Source organism: Thunnus maccoyii, chromosome 16 (genome assembly GCF_910596095.1).
Source record: "Thunnus maccoyii chromosome 16, fThuMac1.1, whole genome shotgun sequence".
NCBI classification, from domain to species: domain Eukaryota; kingdom Metazoa; phylum Chordata; class Actinopteri; order Scombriformes; family Scombridae; genus Thunnus; species Thunnus maccoyii.
Window position 1 is genome coordinate 12,916,943 of NC_056548.1, and position 19,343 is coordinate 12,936,285.

General features: G+C 38.9%; 3 protein-coding genes across 3 annotated transcripts; all 3 read right to left on the reverse strand.

Annotated features, from left to right (window-relative positions):
* Window positions 1-411: 411 nt before the first annotated feature.
* On the reverse strand, window positions 412-3,166 carry LOC121913913 (psychosine receptor-like). The gene is made up of 2 exons (XM_042436752.1): window positions 3,064-3,166; window positions 412-2,287 (listed from the first exon to the last, which is right to left on the reverse strand). Exon 2 carries the CDS (start codon window positions 2,252-2,254, stop codon window positions 1,304-1,306), a length of 951 nt encoding a protein of 316 aa, XP_042292686.1. The 5' UTR covers window positions 2,255-2,287; window positions 3,064-3,166; the 3' UTR covers window positions 412-1,303.
* Window positions 3,167-3,991: 825 nt separating this feature from the next.
* LOC121881091 (ovarian cancer G-protein coupled receptor 1-like) lies at window positions 3,992-4,963 on the reverse strand. The gene has a single exon (XM_042388731.1). It carries the CDS (start codon window positions 4,961-4,963, stop codon window positions 3,992-3,994), a length of 972 nt encoding a protein of 323 aa, XP_042244665.1.
* Window positions 4,964-6,322: 1,359 nt separating this feature from the next.
* LOC121913911 (B2 bradykinin receptor-like) lies at window positions 6,323-13,725 on the reverse strand. Its single transcript, XM_042436749.1, has 2 exons — window positions 13,529-13,725; window positions 6,323-9,485 (listed from the first exon to the last, which is right to left on the reverse strand). Exons 1-2 carry the CDS (start codon window positions 13,546-13,548, stop codon window positions 8,459-8,461), a joined length of 1,047 nt encoding a protein of 348 aa, XP_042292683.1. The 5' UTR covers window positions 13,549-13,725; the 3' UTR covers window positions 6,323-8,458.
* Between the last annotated feature and the right edge of the window lie 5,618 nt (window positions 13,726-19,343).

Here is a 19,343-nt window from a genome sequence, read left to right on the forward strand (position 1 = left end):
ATTAAGAGGGAAATGCTTATGGTGCTCTTACATTTCTTTATAAGACAACATTACAGTAATGAAATATAACAAATTATGTGTTCAAACAGTTTGTTGTGAAAATGTTTATATGAGAAATGATTGCAAGGGTAAACCTCTGGAAGTAATCTAGTTTGATTAATTACATTGACAGATGGCACTTCAATAACTGTGCACTAGAGAGCAGTTTAGTACACCATTTGAAACACTCAACTTAGTGAGTATGTATGACTATGCACAACCTATAGATAAGTATTGTGTGAAATATATATATATATATTTTTACATTTTTGGGAACATAGTTTTACATTTATCTGTCATCAGATTTTTATGCAAATATGATTTTATTGGCCGTCTTTTCATTTAAAAATACATCATCCAAATGCTCTTGCTTATGGCTTTTATTTTTGACTCAAGGATGCAAAAAAATACCAAACGATTTCATGAGCAGTTTGACACCATGACATGATTTTGAATTTTTTTTTTTTTTTCACAGAAAACAATGTGTTCGAACATACAGTGTCATTTCAAGGTGAGACTTACACAAATTTGAGAGTGGCTGCTCTGACAGAACTACTGGCTTAAATGTAAATTTTACAATTGTTACTGAAATAATTCTTAAGCCCTTTATTTGCAAATTCACAGCATTTTACTGTAGATTATAATGTGTTTGGTACTCAAAGATTAATCTTAATCAATTTTCCAAACTGTATGTACAGTGTTTTAATGAGATCATGGTACTTTCAGAAAGAAAAAAAACAACAACATTTTTTGAGTGTTAAATGGAAACATACCCTCCCCCGGCACGTTACATAACATACAAATTGAAAAAAAACATGCTGAAGAGAGACCACAGTCAAATGTACTGTGCTCTTGTTCAGTGACAAAAGTCATAGGGGTTGTTAAAAAACAAATATTCTTTCCTTATCCAATAGTTTATTCAAATTATAACTGGCGTCAAATTTACACAGAAATCCCTTCATTTTCTGTGTATCTGTCTGGAGAAGGTTTCTCACAACAGAATAACTGTGATGTTTGTCAGATACCCAGCTGTTCTCGTAATCAATTGTTGACAACATGAAACACATAGAACAGAAGCATTATCCTTTAACAGCTGACATTTTTTTTGCACATTTGACACTGTCTCACATTTGAAGCAGTGTCTGTAAATTAGTCATTTACTTCAGGATTATTGTCTAATGTTTAATGTTTAACTGTAAAGATCACCACAAGGAGTTTACATTATTTTATCTTGTACTTTAGATGCTTCTGTAGTTAATTTACCCTATACCATCCCTTCATTGTTGCCTCTCTTCTTTCCCTGAAAGAAAAGAACAACCTGATTGACATTTGCCTGCCCCGTTCTAGTAATGAAGCAGTAAAGGAGTGGGTCTGCGAGGCAGTTGAGGCTTGAGATAGCTATGCTGATCTTGTAGGGATAAAGAAGCCATTTGACATCCCCGCAATCGTCCACCAGCATGCGGAGAAGCATCATGACGTGGATAGGTCCAAAGCAGAACAAAAGGCAGAACAAAACTATTGTCAGGAGCTTTGAAATCCGTTTACGTTCCTGTTCCTCTGTGGCCTGGTTGGATTTCACTGCCTCACAGATCCCCCAGGTGGAAAACATCACAAGGAGAACTGGAACAATAAATCCCAGGAAGAAGCGTACTACATTAACTCGAGCCAGATTCTCTGACAGTGGGAGGGAGATGTCAAAGCAGACAGAAAACATGTTGTTTTCATGGTATGAGTCCTCCCAAGTGATAGTGGTGGCATTGAAACAGACTACCAGCACCCAAATGGAAACACTGACTGCCACTGCGGTGGCTACTTTCCTCAAGGATGTGTACTTTAATGGGTGAACTACTGCCAAGTACCGGTCAACAGCAATGCAGCAGAGGAGAGCATCACTGGTGTAAAAGTTAGTGAAGAGAAAGTAAACAGATACCACACATACATATCCTCCATGAGCCCAAACTCCTCGCCACAGGAAGTCCAGCCACAAAGAAAGGCCGATAGTGAAGGTCAGGTCACTCAGGGCCAGGTTGAATAGATACACACCAAGCTCGTTCCTCTGTCTAATGTGCTGCCAGGACACATAGAGGGAGAAGGAGTTGGATGGGATAGCAGTGATGATGATAGCCAGATAGAAAAATAGAAATGGCCTCCTCCCGGATGCGCTGTCAACCAGGTAACATTCTGAATGGTTAGTGGCCTGGGTTAAGTTTTCCATTGCAGATGTGATGTCTACAGTATATGCACACACCTTTAGAGAAACAAGGAACAAACGCAACAATGCATATGAATATCTAAAGTGGAAATCAAGAGTTTTTTCTTATTTTGGCAAATTAATCACAAATTGCTTCAATTTATTGTTGAACATTTTCCAAGCAAATATTCTAGATTTTTTTTTCCACCCTCCAGGCAGCCTTTGGGACTGCTACATTTCAATAAATTTTAAAAATCAACTTGCACAGTTTAGAAACTTGCTCCAAATTGGTAATCCACCACAATGACCATTCAATCTGCATGTTGAGTATCTTTTTATTGTCGTCTATTCTGAGTAGTCTGCCTAAAAACATTGCAGTAACCGGCTCTCAAGTCTCTGATGTTGCAATGTTCTTGATTGCACTGACAAGGAAGACATTTCAAAACACATCCTGTCGGCAACTGCATTACCACACAACAATAATGTAACAAAAACCATAGCTGGTCAAATTTTCACTATGATGGATTACAGTTTATCTAGATGTAATGTCTAGATGTGATGTTTACACCTTGCTGAAATGAATGTAAAATCAATGACGTCCTGGAAAGAGGAAAATCAGTCTAAAATGTATCATCTGAAAAATTGAGAAGAAACTTAAAAAGGGCTTGAGCTGTACCCTTCTAACAGGCTAGTTCATGGGATAAAACATGAACATCTATCATTTGGTGCTTTAAGTCTTTAACTTTCAACCATAAACCTGTGTTATCTCAATATTTTACAAAGAAAAGCAAAAACTCATTTCAAGTTCAAAACTTATATAGAGTTGTACTTACTTTTTATTTTATTTAGTCGTACTTCTGCTCCAAATTCTGTCCATAAAATTCATGATTAAAATGTAAAAAAAATTAAACACTTTTGTGGAGTGGATTCATTCAGTTGTCCTGTCTTCCACTGCTTATAAAAACAGGAAGAGTCAGCAGCTGCCTCTTTGTTGTCCCTGACTACCATGTCATTTACTGGGTGATAGGTCATAACAGAACAAACTACCAGTGTTAGAGGACCACACAGCAGATTTAATTAGGATACAAAGTATATACACAGCTTGCTATTCATGTTTGGCGTGTCAATATAGATGTTGACTTGGGTAAAGGTGATGCTGATTATTCTTCTCTGTCCTCTGATAAAAGAATACGCATCTGCTTGACTAATTGCTTCCATAGCGTAGCGCTGGCTGAGCATACATGCTCTAAAGGATAGGTTTACATTTTTTCAAGTCTGTCTTAAAACAACACCCACATATGTACATTGAAAGCATTATTGGATGCTGTAATTATTTCTCCTCTCCATACTAACCCCCCCCCCCCCCCCCCCCGAAAGCAATGTCAGTATCAAGTGATGAGAGACAAAATCTGTAGCTCTGTGTAAGAATTCATTCTTTGTGGTTTTTGTGTTACTGTCCATCTGCCAACACTTTCAACCCATTCTTTGATACAATTTTGCACCAGAAAAACAATCAACAGGGTATATAAAATTACTGTTATTGAACTTAAATAATCAACCAAAAATCAATTAAACGTGATCTTGTTTACACCACAATCAACCACTTTAAATTACAGATGATTTGTCCAATAAAATATCAAGATAACAGTGTCAGTAAAAAGGCAGTAGTACCCCTACAAACTCCTCTAAAATGACACAGTCCCAAATAAAAATAGTTTTCTCTTTTAATTTAAAATTATAGGTTAAAAATAAAACACAAAATCAATGATGTTGTTTAAACGAAACTGACAGAATCCTAGAGCCCATTGACACTTTCTTCCACATAAAAACTTCCCTACACTTCTCCACAGCTTTCCTTATCTCTTTCTTGGCACTGTCACTGATTAAACAGTATATTATAGGATCCAATGTACTGTTTATGGTGGTGGTAGCAACTGTGACCAAATATGGATCTTTGAGCCATGATGCCCACGTGCAGGATCCGGGCTCCAGTATGGCCCTGAGCAGCATGACAGTCTGGTAGGGCACAAAGGCCACTATGTAGGTTAGATAGAGGAACAGTAGCAGCAGCCCCACTTTCTTCCGCTCTTCTGCCAGGATGGAGGTGCTCTGTTGGAGTGATTGCATGATCTGCTGAAAGCAAAAGGTCATGATGATGACTGGGACCAAGAAACCCAGGATGAACCGCGTGAAGGCGAAGTTGGCATCTTCTCCGGTCATAGGTATTCGCTCCTGGCACAAGCGTCTTGAGGAGAAAGCGTGCAGTGCCCCTGTGTGGTCAAGCAGGATAATGTGGACGATAATCTCCAAAGTCCATACAGCAATACTCACAACTGTTGTTGTCTGCAACTCTCGGACCCAGTGAAAGTGCAGAGGGTAGACCACTGCTAGATAGCGATCAACAGAGATGCAGCAAAGGAGGCCTGAGCCGACATAAAAGCTGTTGTACATGACCACAGCTACTGAGCTGCAGAGACCATCACCCACAGGCCGCTGTAGAGCCAGTTCAATCCAAACAGGCAGAGAGATTGTGTACAGCAGATCGGAGATGGACAGGTTGATGAGGTAGACTGCCATGCTGTTCCCTTTCCTCATCAACATCCAGGCTACATACAAAGACAGGCAATTAGCCGAAAAGCCAACAATAAAAAATAGAGAATAGGCAGCCGGATACATGTGCTGCTCCACTGAAGAATTCAGGGAGCAGCTCGCTTGGTTGAGTGTTGTGTTCATCCTTTCACTCGATGCAGACTCGACCTGAATGGGAATGGAAATGGGAAGCTCTGTGTTGTGTTGAACTGAGATAAGTTCTGCCATGCAAATAACTCTCAGGAAAACACCTTGGTCATGCTTAAAATGTAAATGGCATCCGATGCTATCACTGTAGCTGTCATTTTATTTCCGTAGTGTTGAAAGCTGAGCACAGGTTCAACTATAAGATTAAACATTAACTGAAAATTTGTAGGATTAAATGTAAATTATACTGCGTATAGCTCATGACCTTTACATGTTTATGTAGAAAACAGGAACTCACATCCTTGATTACATTACCATCAAGAGCGTCTAACAGAGGAAGTTGTGTCATGCTTAGAGGCATTTAGACAGTGCATACTGTATGTCACTATAGAATCAAACCGGTGGTGGAAACAGTTTTGAGGTATTTGTATTTGAGTATTTCCTTTTTATGCTACTTTATACTACTTCCTTACTACATTTCAGCAGGAAATGTTACTCTTAACTCCACTGTGTTTATTTGATATCTATAGCTATTTTTGAGATTAAGAATTTACATTAAAAAAAGAATAAACCTATAAAATACAAGTAAGTAACTTAATATGGGGAAATTATCCAATATGTCGTAGATAAGCAAAGCAAAACTTTTATGCAAATTTGTGTATCAGGATTGTGTTTTGGGGGGGCTTGACCCCCAGGTTGGGAACCACTGGACTAAACTATCAGTATAAAAAGTTGTTAAAACTTGCTCAACATCAACCAACTGGTAAAATGCCATTGATGTATCGGTATTAACAATCTAATAATTATATAAAAATAACACAGGAGCCATTTTTCCTCATAAATAAGTACATTTAAATATTTCTGTACTTCTACTTAAGTAAAGCATCTGAGTACTATTGGAAACTGGTGACTCTGGATAGTATAAACTATACGCAGGGCTTTCCAGGAACAGCATGTGCCTGTATTTGCATATCACTGTCATCACCCGCTATGAGTGCCAACAGTGGTGCAGTGAAATATCTTCATGTTTCATTATGTTGATATGTGTTGTGCTTCTGAGACAACCCATTAGACAACAGGGTTCTGTGGAATATTATCCACTGAGAGGAAAGAATGACCGTTTTTATGTACCAATGTAAGGCTCAAACTTACCAAATAAAGTCTTGCTGGAGGTGCTGGAGATAAGATTCAGTGTTTAAAAATAGAAAAAAAAACACCCGCCCCCTCCTGTCTGTGCACCCATTCCATCTGCCCTTATATGTGAATACTTAACAGAATAACAAACTCAAACTCCCTTTTTAAAAAGAAGGAAAATTAAGAAAATTGGGGAAAATTAAAGGTTATGGGAAATGGATGTACTTCCATTTAGATTTTAATTAGGATGTACATTGATTTTCAACAATGATCTTGTTGTACAGCACAATATACTGTAAAGTACACTGTAATTCAGACATTTATCAACAAGCAAAGTTACAATGAGAGGCATAGACATATACAAGGTTAAAGCTTTTCAAACAAAGTTGTGACATTGATCTATAATGGGCTCAATGAAATAGAATCTCCTCTTGGCCTGAGACCATTAAAGTGTAATTATGCTTTTTTTCTTATTTTCATAGTCTTGACTCTTATTTGCACAGTGAAATCATTGTACTCATCAAGTTAACTGTTGACATCTGTGAGCGCAACATTACTGAAAATGAGGCAGACTGGGCAAGAAACTCAAGCTTTCAGATGATCAGATTTTACACAAATCAAGTGACTGCCTGTGTGTCTGAAACAGTTTGACAGCTGCATTCCCAGATAATTCCACTGAGTGCATTGGGAGGGGAAATGGAGGTCAATTGGATATTTATTTCCCAAGCTTGTCATTGTAAACATCCATTGAAGCTGGGAGCAAGGTCGCACATCTAGTTTAGCTTTGACCAACAGTTGTGTGTCTGCATAATGTTCTGTAGAGCAATGCAGGGTCATTGTCAGCATTTCTGGTGAACTTTTGGTCTCACTTACAAGTAGTTTAGATAATCTGGGTGAACTGTTTGCCTCACCAGTCACTCATGATTCTTGCAATATCTGATGGCCAGTGGCTGAAACAAGATGATATACCAACATCACCTTTGATGATGTCCTGAACTGGAAAAAAACAAACAAAACTTTTGCAGTGCTTACAAAAAGAATAAAGTCCCCAGTCACTCATTGTAAGACTTATATTTATAATATTGTATATGTGTACATTTACGGTATATCAGCAAAAGATTCAGTGTAAGGCTTTTGCAATTATGCCACTCTAGGTGTTACATTAAATTAAATATACAAATTATCTAACAATTTATGCACAAATTTTTTGTTCACACCATACAAAGAAACTGGCATGACTGTGTGAGTCACTACTCTTCAGGCTACTGTGACTTTGAATAGTAAAAACAGTGTACACAACAAAATTGTACAAATTGTATGAGCATGCAAATGTGTTCACAGTGCGTAGGTGGTCATTCTCCAGTCAGCTTGTAGATTTAAATTAGCCAGTCAAAGGAAGGAGACAGAAGGGAGGAATATTACATGGATATTAAATATGTTTAGCATTAAAATATAACAAATCAGTAAAAGTAAGGTCATGTAAGAGTACAGAGCAAAAGATTCAGACACATACTGTATATACTGTATATCTACAAACATGCACAGAGGGCTGAGAAACATCTCACATTAAATTGTCATTACTGCTACACAGAGACACAAAGTCTGTTTCCATCTCCCACTACTTCCATTATCTTAGTTTGTGTCCATTACTTCTCCAATATAGAACACAATTTGAAAGGCTGTTTAATTATGTAAGTGTTATTATTGTGTAAAATCTAAAAGCAATTCTGATGAAACAACAATTAGAGCATGAGTTTTAGGATGGCAGATAATGTAATTCTCACTCTCATATCCTGTACATTGTACAACTTCATCCAAGTAGTACCAGAAGCAGTCCAAAATGTAAACAGAATGTCATGAGTCGCATCTGATCACTTGCATTAAAGATGATCACACTGTCTCTTTCATTTGTCCTGATCTAAGTAGACATTGCACACTGTTGAGAAAGGCAAGACACACTAAAACCTGGCCTCCAAAAGCCTTGTCCATCAAAGAGTGTGTTGAGGAAGGTTTAAGACTGGGGAAAGACCCCAACACAGTAAGAGGAGTAGTGAGTAGTAGTAGTACTACTGAGTTATGTTCCATCTGGAGCAAAAAAACATGAGAGAGAGGGAGTTCAAATCCCAGCATACTGAGCAGGATCTGATGGGCTACCTTCCAAGGGGTACATCATGCATATAATCAAGTAAATGCTATTATCTTGTACTTCACCTCTCTGTCTACGTGAACATGATGCAGGTATGACTCCAAATATTTTTCTTATCTCACTTCTGGGTCACACCCACTTCATCATGTGAAATTGTTCAAAAAACATAGACCATAAACTCTCAAAAAATCACAATCTTGCAGATCAGCTTGTCAGCAGACATCATTAGCTCGAACACTGCTTATTAGGTTGCTGCGTGTGGAGGTGAGGCTTAAGATCGTTGTTCTCCTAATGGACCGCTGACTGAAGAGTTCCTGAACTTTTTTCTGAAAGTTCTTTCCTACAATGATGTAGAGGATGGGGTTGAGAACGCTGTTGAAGAAAGCTAAGTAGGTGAAGATCTGGCTGCAGATGTATAGGATGGCTTGAAGGTCACATCCTTTCAGGATTTCAACTCTTTGGAGTGAGTCTAGTATCTTATAAAGGTGGAATGGCACCCAGCAGATCAGGAACGCCACGAGAACGACCAGCACCAGAGTGGTCGCCTTGTGGTCTGTGTTCTGTTGAGTGTTCAACCCCTCCACTGACCGGTTCTTTAAAGCTTGAATAATCTTGACAGTGCACCAGGTAATGATAGAAATGGGGAGGATGAACTTGAAGATGATCAGTATCCCTTCACACAACAGATGTATAGTGCCATTTGGGTAATTATGCTGGCAATGGTGACCTTTTACTTCCCTGAAGTAGAGTATGGGGACACCCAGGAGCAACCCGAAACCCCACACCAGCAGACAGCACAGTTTGGCAAACTTTGGCCGACGAAACCTGTCATGAGACAGCGGGTGCACCAGTGCCGCATAACGATCCATCACGATCAGAACAAGAAAGTAGATGCTGCAGCAGACATTCATATTGATGCCCAGGTTGACCAGTCGACACAGGTGATCACCAAAGGGCCACTTATAATTGTGGGTTACATTCACAGCCCAGAAGGGCAGACAGGACACCAGGACAAGGTCGGCAGCAGCCAGGTTGCTCAAGTAGATCTCAGCCACGGTGAAGGCCTTCTTGTGTAAGTAGAAAACCGTAAGGACAAACACGTTAAACACAATTCCCAGCACAGCGATGAGCCAGATATATATGGCCATCCATTCCTTGGAATTGTTAGGAGGACAATCAGTGCCATTGGTGCTGTTATGATCTATATTTACAGCTGTGGTGCTGAAATTAGCAGGAACACTGTGGATAGAGGAAGGCAAACAAGACAAAACATTATTATAATCATAACGTGGAATACTGAGAAACACTGACTTTTGAGTAATACTGAATACTAAATGGGATACTGAAAAACCCATTTTATTTTTCTTAGTGCAGCTCCCAAAGATGTTTGTATTGGTTGTGGACAAAAAACTGTGGCAAAATGTAGGCTCAACAGGAATTCATTTTATAAGTATCCTGTCTGGTTGTTTTTAATAAACTAACTTTATTAAAACAGTAGAGCAATCCTTATCCAATAACTTTCACATGTTTGTCAAGGGTTCATACTTTTTTTGATACTTAAAAAAAACTGTTTTGGTGCTGCTGGCTGACACACAATTTAACAAAGTAATGAAGGCCAAGCAAATAAGCCATGTAGAAGGCTACCATTACCAGACTACCATAAGACATGGTAGCGTGCAATGGAAAAAGTGAAACAAAAATCACTCAGATGTTTCCACAAACATTTATTGGCCAAAGAAAAAAACAAAGCAAACAATGCAATGATATCTGCAAAACATGAGTGGGTGGGAGCTTCCTTGACGATGAGTGATGAAAGATAACATTTACTGGGATACCATGGTGGCCTCAGGGCTAAAAGCCTTTGATCCACATTTTGCTGGTTCCTGTCTGGCTGTAGCTGGCTTTTCAACAATAACCTTACTGATTTATTTATCAAGTACTATTGTCTGTGTGTTTTCTGTTGTACATATTCCATAAACAATTTAGAATGCAATTTAGAATATCAAAATGTGTTATAGTTACTGTATCTATAGTTTTATTCATCTGTATGGGGCTCCACAACCGTACTGTACTGTATATGAAGTACTCATTTAATTTCATTTCATTAATATAACATATAATATAAAAGAGCGAAAGAGCAGGGCATGGGGGGTACCAGATTTGATGATCTGGTACCCCCCTGGTACTCAACTTCAAGCTGTAGCCTATTACACATTTCTGACTAGCTATAGCCCGGCAGTATTTGTAGTACAGTACGTAATGAATGACCTGTGATGGTGAATCGGAAGTGGTCAGTATTTTAATTGCTTTAAACCAAACTAATTGGTATTATATTTAAATTTCAGGTGTATATTGTGTTGTTAGCAAATTTGTGATTGTTGCTTAGACATGTCATTTTATTAAACCCCTTTATTACTGTATGCGAAAATGTCTCCTGAAAGCAAATTAAGACTTCAGGTTGTTTTTCAAGAGGACCTATTATGCTCATTTCAGCTCTAAATTTTTAATTTTGGACTCCACTAGAGTAGCTTTGCATGATTCACAGTTCAAAAAACTCCTTATTTATCTTATACTGGCCCTTTATGCAGCCCCTCAATATACACGGTTTCTCTTACGCTCCATTTTAGCTCCTGTCTCTTTAAGCCCCCCCTCCCGATGAGCCCACTCTGTTCTGATTGGTCAGCTTTACGTATCGGAGTTCTGTAATTTAACGTCAATGCAAACCAAACATTTCCTGCTTTGCTGCTTCAAATTAAAAGCTTTTAAATGACTTACTAATGGGAGACCTTTATTGTGAGGAATTCGCAGGAAGTAAAAACATGTTCCTCACTGAATTAGCGACACTAAAAAATGGCCGAAACAACATATGGAGCTATTTGAGCTATTTGTTCAGCGGATCAGTTAGAAATAATGCATGGAGGAATAGTACAGGCAGAAACAGCCACAGTGAGATGTTTTATGAGGAGCTGCAGACAACCAGCACACCTCCAACAGATAAACTACTTATTTTACTTTGCTGTGCTGTGTAATGGCATCGTGGCTTGGCGTAACTACTCCCGGAGCAGAGCAGCGAACTTGTGCGCTGTGCACGTAGCAGATGTCCATATAAAGGAAATCCGTCATGAACTGACATCAGCTCCGGCTGAAACTTAGTGTTCAGAGCAGTCTGAAGCTGCTGCTTTTTGCTAACAGGGATTACTGCTACATGCATTTACCTCGTTATTTGACACGTCGGCCACTTTTAAGATGGACATCCGACATTGTGACATTATATATATGTCTGAAAATAAGGAAAAGCACAATACGTCCCCTTTAAAGATGAACCAAAGTGTCAGTAACAGCTGAGCTTCTCTCTATATGAAAGCGCGTAATCTCTGTCTATCTGTCTGTCTGCCTGTATATATGTATGTATATATGTATGTATGTCTGTCTGTATGTTTGTCATTTGCATATCTCGAGAACCGTTCATCTGATCTACTTCACACTTGGTGGGTGTATTGCTGGAGATACAAGGGAGTGCACTTTCCAATTTTGGCGCAATTTGGACACGCAACACATTTAGTATTAATAAACTTGGAATAAGCAAGCAAAGTGAGCCGCTCAGCTCTGTGTCTGAGTGCAGCGGGGACTGTTATGTCAACACTGTCACATCACAGCGGGATGGGGTTTCTGGGCTCTGACTCGCTGAGCGGGACAACGACATGCACCCTGCTCAGTTAAACTGCCTGAGAGAGACGAACAAGCATACACAAGAGACAAAACAAGATGAGACAGAGGCAGTAAAACCACCCAGTAACAGCACGGACACGTTTGATCAACCAAAATCAACCAGTGAAAAGCTGTAAACTGCTTCTACAGTTCAACTTCAGTTTAGTCTAACTGAAGTTTCTGTCTAAATTTAAATCATTTAATTTGTGAAATCCTTATCGTTTTAATTGATTCGATTGTCAGTTGATACATATATATGTGGTTCTCAAGAAATAATAAGTAAGCAGCCTGTTCCGAACAGGCACGTTTTGAATGGGCACTGCACTAGTTTTAACTAATAAGGATGTTTTGTAATCAAATATTAATCTTCTTTTACATAATTAGGAGAAATATTCATATAACCCCATCCACCCATGGATCAGGAGCAGAATATTATTCTATATGCTTCATTGTGACATGAATATTATTTGTAATGTAAATTTGTTTGTGAATCTCAGGCATCATTTTTTCATGAAAATGCTGTCAGCAGCAGCCTGAAGAGCACAGAGACACACAGATAGGTAAACCGCAGGCATTTCTCAGATGGTTAAATGATAGTTATGAGCATTGCTGTGGCTCTGTCATGAGACTCTTGAGTTGTATCATCCAAATCAACAAACTGAAAGAAGAGCAGAGCCACAGAATGTTTGAAGGTTTGAAAACCTTACAGCAGATAGTTGTGTTAAACACAGCAGCAGATAACCTAGAAGTTATTTTTCTTTGAACATTTATTAGGAAAATCTATCATGTGTTAGTTTTAAATACTAATTTTAATCTGCATTAATAAAATAAAATGTAAAACATCTAATTGAAATCAGAAAAATTCAAGCCTTTTTTAGGCAAGTTATATCAGCAAATACATATTCATTGAAGTAAGTGCTTTGGAGAGTTACATGTGTGCATTTGAAAGAGAAAAGAGAGATCAAATTCATACTGTTTATTTTGGCTGCCTTTTATGTTTAAAAAAATAAACCTACGCCCCTGACTTAAGTTGCCAAAGTGCAAGTGCAGGAATGGTTATCTATTTGTCTACCAGTAACAGCTGTCATTAACCACTTGTATGCATATGCCACGGTACCATTTGTTGAGTACGACTTTTCCTTTTGTATTACTATTTAGCACTTTACAGAAACTTAATCTTTGACATTTACTGCATCTACAGTTTCAGAATAATTTCATCTACAGTATATTTGGAGCCACAACAGTGTAAAAATGCTTTCAATTCAATTGAATCCAAAGTCAATTTCAATAGACTTTATATTTGTGCATCAGCATAAAACACAGTTTAACATTTTTAAATACTCTTTATACTATATATATGCATCATTACTGTTTATTTAAACATTAAAGCTGATTCTTGCTGACATCTAACACTAAGCATGATGACTCAAATAGTGAAAGAACAACAGTGCAAGTCCATATGTGACATATTGTAACCACAAAAATACCGGGTTTGTCTAGATTTAACCCTTTTCTGTGAGGATAATGGTAAAAACAGAAAAGTAATATACAGACCAAATAATGCTTGTACATACCTTGTAGGCAGATGAGCCATTTCTCTTAAGTAAGTCCAGATGTGGAATGTCCAGATACACAGCCACACTGTAGTCCTCCTTTCTGCTACTGTCTTCTGTCTGTCTCTGACTCACTCTCTTAAAGGAGAGAGGGACTGTTAAGTGATAATGTTCTTGAGAATGCCAGCTGCCTTGCTGTATTACCCCACCTTCCTGCTAATTCTGCCTCCTGTTTTTTTCCCTCCTGCACTGTATACACAGAATGTCATTATGTTCTCAGAGATGTTCTTTCTTAACATATACGATATAAGGTCAGATTGTTTTTTTAAAGGGGAAATATTATGATAATGGAATGTAATGGAATAAACAACTGATTCTGCTCTGATCCAGAGCAGTTTACCGGTGGGAAGAGTTTGTTTTCTAAATATTTTGGGTTTAAGTGGATTTATCTTCAATCTTGCTTCTCACGTAGCTAGAGCAAAGCTAACACCGGAGTCACACACCACCTCAGCTGCTGTCATCAACAATTAACATCTTAAATGCTGGTGAGTTATATAATTTTATAAACAATAACATTGCAGCCTTATTTATGCCTTTAGATTACATTATTTTGAGATATTTTCAGACATTTTACAAATCAACATCATGATGTAGTTATTTCGGAATCCTTTTGATTCATTTATTGCAATTAAATCACAGCAAAATCTAAGTTTACACCCAAATCCAGCATCCAGCTCGAATCAATCCAACTCATGCCCACAAAGTCTGCCCGAAATTTGAGTGTCATGATTGATGACCAACTAACCTTTAAGGTTCACGTGGCCTCAGTCGCTTGATCACGTCGATTCACCCTGTACAACATGAGGAAGATCAGTCCCTACCTGTCTGAGCATGCAGCACAACTCCTGGTACAGGCTCGTGTTATATCACGCATTGACTACTGCAACTCCTTACTGGCAGGCCTCCCTGCATGTACACTTAAACCTCTGCAGATGATCCAGAACGTGGCAGTGTGTCTGGTCTTCAATCAGCCCAAAACAGCACATGTCACCGCGCTGTTGATATCCCTCCACTGGCTCCCAGTTGCTGCCTGCATCAAATTCAAAACCCTGACACTTGCTAACAAAATAGCAACTAAAACAGCTCCTGCCTACCTGAACTCCCTCATTCAGGTCTACACTCCCTCCCACCCACTATTCTCTGCCAACGAAACGCGCCTGGTATCACCACCACAACAGGGCCCTAAGTCACTAGCTAGACTCTTCTCCTCTGTAGTTCCCCAGTGGTGGAACGAGTTACCAAACTCTGTTCGATCTGCAGAGTCCCTCTCAATCTTTAAGAAAAGACGAAAGACCAAGCTCTTTCGCAAACACCTCTGCACTTGATGAACTGTGGGGAGAGAAAAAAACAAAAAAAGAAAAACAAAAAAAACCCCCCAAAAACAAAAAAACCCCCAAAAAAACCAAAACAAACAAACAAAAAACCCCCCCTACTTCTATGCACTCTAATCATTGCCTTGTTGCACTGCCTGTTGTCATCTACGTCCTATTGGGCCCAAACTTAAGCTTTATGGCACTTACTCGTGTTGTTGTCTCCTGACTAGATCCTTGCTTGTGTTGTATCAGTCTCATATGTACGTTGCTTTGGATAAAAGTGAAATGTAATGTGATGTAAAATCGACCGTTCTGAACAGAGCTATTTAGACAGGATGAGAAGGTTGCTGTGGTGCTTAATATTTGATGTATTTTGACCAAAGTATGTCAGAGATTTTATTAAGACCCCAGAGAACTGTGTTAACTTGTGGAAAAGAGGTATAATATGGCCCCTTTAATACAAATGACCTGGGTGGGGAAGTTACTAAACAAATTTAAATGACATTTTATCTCCCATCTGTCTTTTTATAAATATCATACTGTAATGCTAGAAAATGTTAATGACAATTCAGTAGTAATACCCAGGAAACAACAAGCAGCTTCCAAGCTAATTACAGGAAGAGAGAAGAGGTTATATATTTGTGTGAACCAGCTTTTTATGAAAGGGTAACACTTCATTTTACAGGTCTGCAAATTTCATGGTAATTAGGTGATAATTAGCAAGTAACCTCTTTGAAATTTCTTTGAAATTACTCCAAAATGTATCTCCAATTTCATGGTAAGTAGATATAATAAGCAAGTAACTTATTTTAAATTTTGTTGAAATTACCCCAAATTTACCCCAGCATTTACCTTGAATTTCATGGTAAGTAAGTGAGTTGTTGCAGCTTAATTTCCAAGTAGTTTCTGTCTAATTTCTATTGAGCGGAACCCTATATTGAAGTGAGTTGTTGCAATTTCCAAGTAATTTCTGCTTAACTTCTGTGGATCTTACCAGCTTAACTTCCAACTAGTTAGGGCCCGAGCCCAAAGGGCAAAGGCCCTCTTGTATTTAGGGTCTGAGCCCCAAAGGGGTATTGTATTTCCTGTGTTTGTTTCTTTCTTATTATTCTTTCTTTATTATTACGCCACTACAACCTTAAATTTGACCCCTAAACATGCTCAAAAACTCACCAAATTTGGCAGGCACATCAGGTTTCGTGAAAATTTGATAAAATGTAAAAATTAACCGCCAAAGTGCCAAAATGTTCTTGAGAGCGCCACCCATGTAACGAATATGGCCGCCACGGCCCACAGGAATGTCGGAGAGAGATCGAACCAAAACTCAATTATTCGTCTCATCAAGACCTACACATCATGTGCTGACACCCCTGACCTAAATCCAACAGGAAGTCCGCAATAAGCCCATCAAAGTACGACTTTGCGCCAATTTTGGACCTTGAATAAACACTATCTCCTCCTAGGGCGTTAATGGTATCAGCTTCAAACTTGAATACATGACTTATGACAAAGTTGAAGTGCCACATCGCACCTTACAATGGAAACCAATGGGGAGGCAATCTCTGAGCATGGACTTTGTGCCAAACTGAGGCGTCTGATGTCTAAACTATAAGTCAGACCACTTTCAAACCCGTATCAATGGATTTGCGATGAAAATTCCTACTAAAATGTGATTTTTAATGTGAGATTTGGCCAAAGTCATGGAATTTATGAGGATATTTCACAAGAGGAGTACTCTGAAATCCTTCTCTCCAGCTGAGAGGGAGAAGGAGGGAAGAAAGTGGGGGGATGGGTGTCGGGGACGGTTAAATGGAGCTCATTTTTGAAGGATACAGCAGAAAGGTCTGTATACAGTACATTATATACAAACTTTGAATGAAGTTTGGTGTTATTATCATTTATTTTACAATAATTATGAGTCTTATATGTATAATTCAGTAGTGGGGATGACCTATGAGGGGAAGGGAAAAAATTGTCTTATTGTCTCTACACACCTGACAGCACACATTTCAGTCAAACTTTGACCAGGTCATGTGGGTTAAAAGTCTTTACTTTTCTAAAAGTAGACTTGATGAAAATTAGGAAATTAATTTGTTTTACACACCCACTCATCAAGAGTTTTCAATTTACCAATTGAAATTCAAGTGAATGGGCCCAAAGCTTGCATAATTTTGATGCCACAGGTGTGAGCAAGACAGACATGTCTCACCCTGCAGAAAATTGTCATCCTCACACCGTTGAGATTTGATGTTTCGCCATGACAGAGGAAATTGCTATAACTTTATTGTACATGCTCCAGTCTGCACCAAACTTCACATGTTTGTAAAGTCAGACCTGTCAGCCCAAGTCTGGAGACATCTACATGCCCCTGACAGAAGCCCTTGGACTGTTCCGCACCCTGACATGCGCAAAGGTGCGAAGGCCCGTTCAACGCTGCTTGCAGCTTTAATTCTTTCTTTATTATTACGCCACTTCAACCCTTAATTTGACCCCCTAAACATGCTCAAAAACCCACCAAATTTGGCACGCACATCAAGTCAAAATGTAAAAATTATCCCCCAAAGTGCTAAAATGTGCTCTTTAGCGCCACCTATGTATCAAAAATGGTGGCCACGGCCCATAGGAATGTCATAGAGAGATCGAACCAAAACTCAATTATTTGTCTCATCAAGACCTACAAATCATACGCTGACACCCCTGACCTAAATCCAACAGGAAGTCCGCAATATGTCCATGAAAGTATGACTTTGTGCCAATTTTGGACCCCGATCAAACGCTATCTCCTCCTAGGGCATTAATGGTATCGGCTTCAAACTTTAATACATGACTTATCACACTGGGCTGAACAAAAGTTATTAAAAACTTTGCAATAACTTGAACGGTTTAGATTTTGTAAGCCCTGAAAGTTGTAGTGCCACATCACCCCTTACAATGTAAACCAATGGGGAGGCAATCTATGGGCATGGACTTTGTGTCAAACAAAGGCTTCTGATGTCTAAACTATGAGTCTGATCACTTTCAATGGATTCCCCACAAAATTTCCTACTGCAAAAAGGGGATTTTCAATGTAAGATTTGGCCAAAATCATGGGATTTATGAGGAGATTTCACAAGAAGAGTGACATTCTCCTCTCCAACTGAGGGGGAGAGAGAGAGAATAGGAGGGGGGGATGGGTGTGGGGGTTGAATGGAGCTCATTGAGTGAGAGTGACAGTTTAGTGATAAAGTGCTGCAGAAAAATAAAATCAAAACTAAAATTTGTAGCTCTGTACTGCAGTTTTTCCTTTATTACGGTTCGAGCACCTAGCGGTTCACTCACACTCTCCATTCAAATATATGAGTATTTTTCTGTGTCCAGCTACAGTTACTTATTGTCTCTACACACCTGACAGTACACATTTCAATCAAACTTTGACCAGGTCATATGGGTTAAAAGTCTTTACTTTTCTAAAAATAAACTTGATGAAAATTAGGAAATTAATTTGTTTTACACACACATTCATCAAGAGTTTTCAATTTACTAATTGAAATTCAAGTGAATGGGCCCAAAACTTGCATAATTTTGATGACACAGGTGTGAGCAAGACAGACATGTCTCACCCTGCAGAAAATTCTCATCTTCGCATCGTTGAGAATTGATGTGTCGCCATGACAGAGGAAGGTGCTATAACTTTATTGTACATGCTCCAGTCTGCACCAAACTTTACATGTTTGATAAGAGTCCCGGCCTGAACACGTCTACATGACAATATTCCATCAGTGATGCACACTGGCTGAACAGCCTTATGAAATAGCAGGTAAGCAGCCCCAGCAGCAGGCAAAACAGTGGACAAAGGAAGTGATGTTTATCTCCTTCTTGCACTGTCTGAAAACAGCTGAAGACATCTACATGCCTGTGACAGAAGCCCTTCGACTGCATTGGGCTTGATGTGCACGGAGGTGCGAAGGCCCGTTCAACGCTGCTTGCAACTTGCAGTTTTAATTCATGTGTTTGTTTGTTTCTTTCTTTCTTATTCCGCCACTTAAACCCTTAATTTGACCCCCTAAACATGCTCAAAAACTCACTAAATTTGGCACGCACATCAGGTCTGGTAAAAAAATTGATAAAATATAAAAATTAACCCCCAAAGTGCCAAAATGTGCTCGAGAGCGCCACCTATGTAACTAAAATGGCCGCCACGGCCTGTAGGAATGTTCTAGAGAGATCAAACCAAAACCGACTTATTCATCTCAAATCATACACTGACACCCCTGCCCTAAATCCAACAGGAAGTCCGCAATTAGCCTTTCTAAATAAGACTTTTCCTCAATTTTGGCTCCTAAACAAACGCTATCTCCTCCAAGGGCGTTAATGGTAATACTTCAATTTACTGGCCTGCAGAAGTTAGGCAGAAACTACTTGGAAATTAAGCTGTAACAACTCACTTTAATTTAGGGGTCTGCTCAGCAGAAATTAGACAGAAA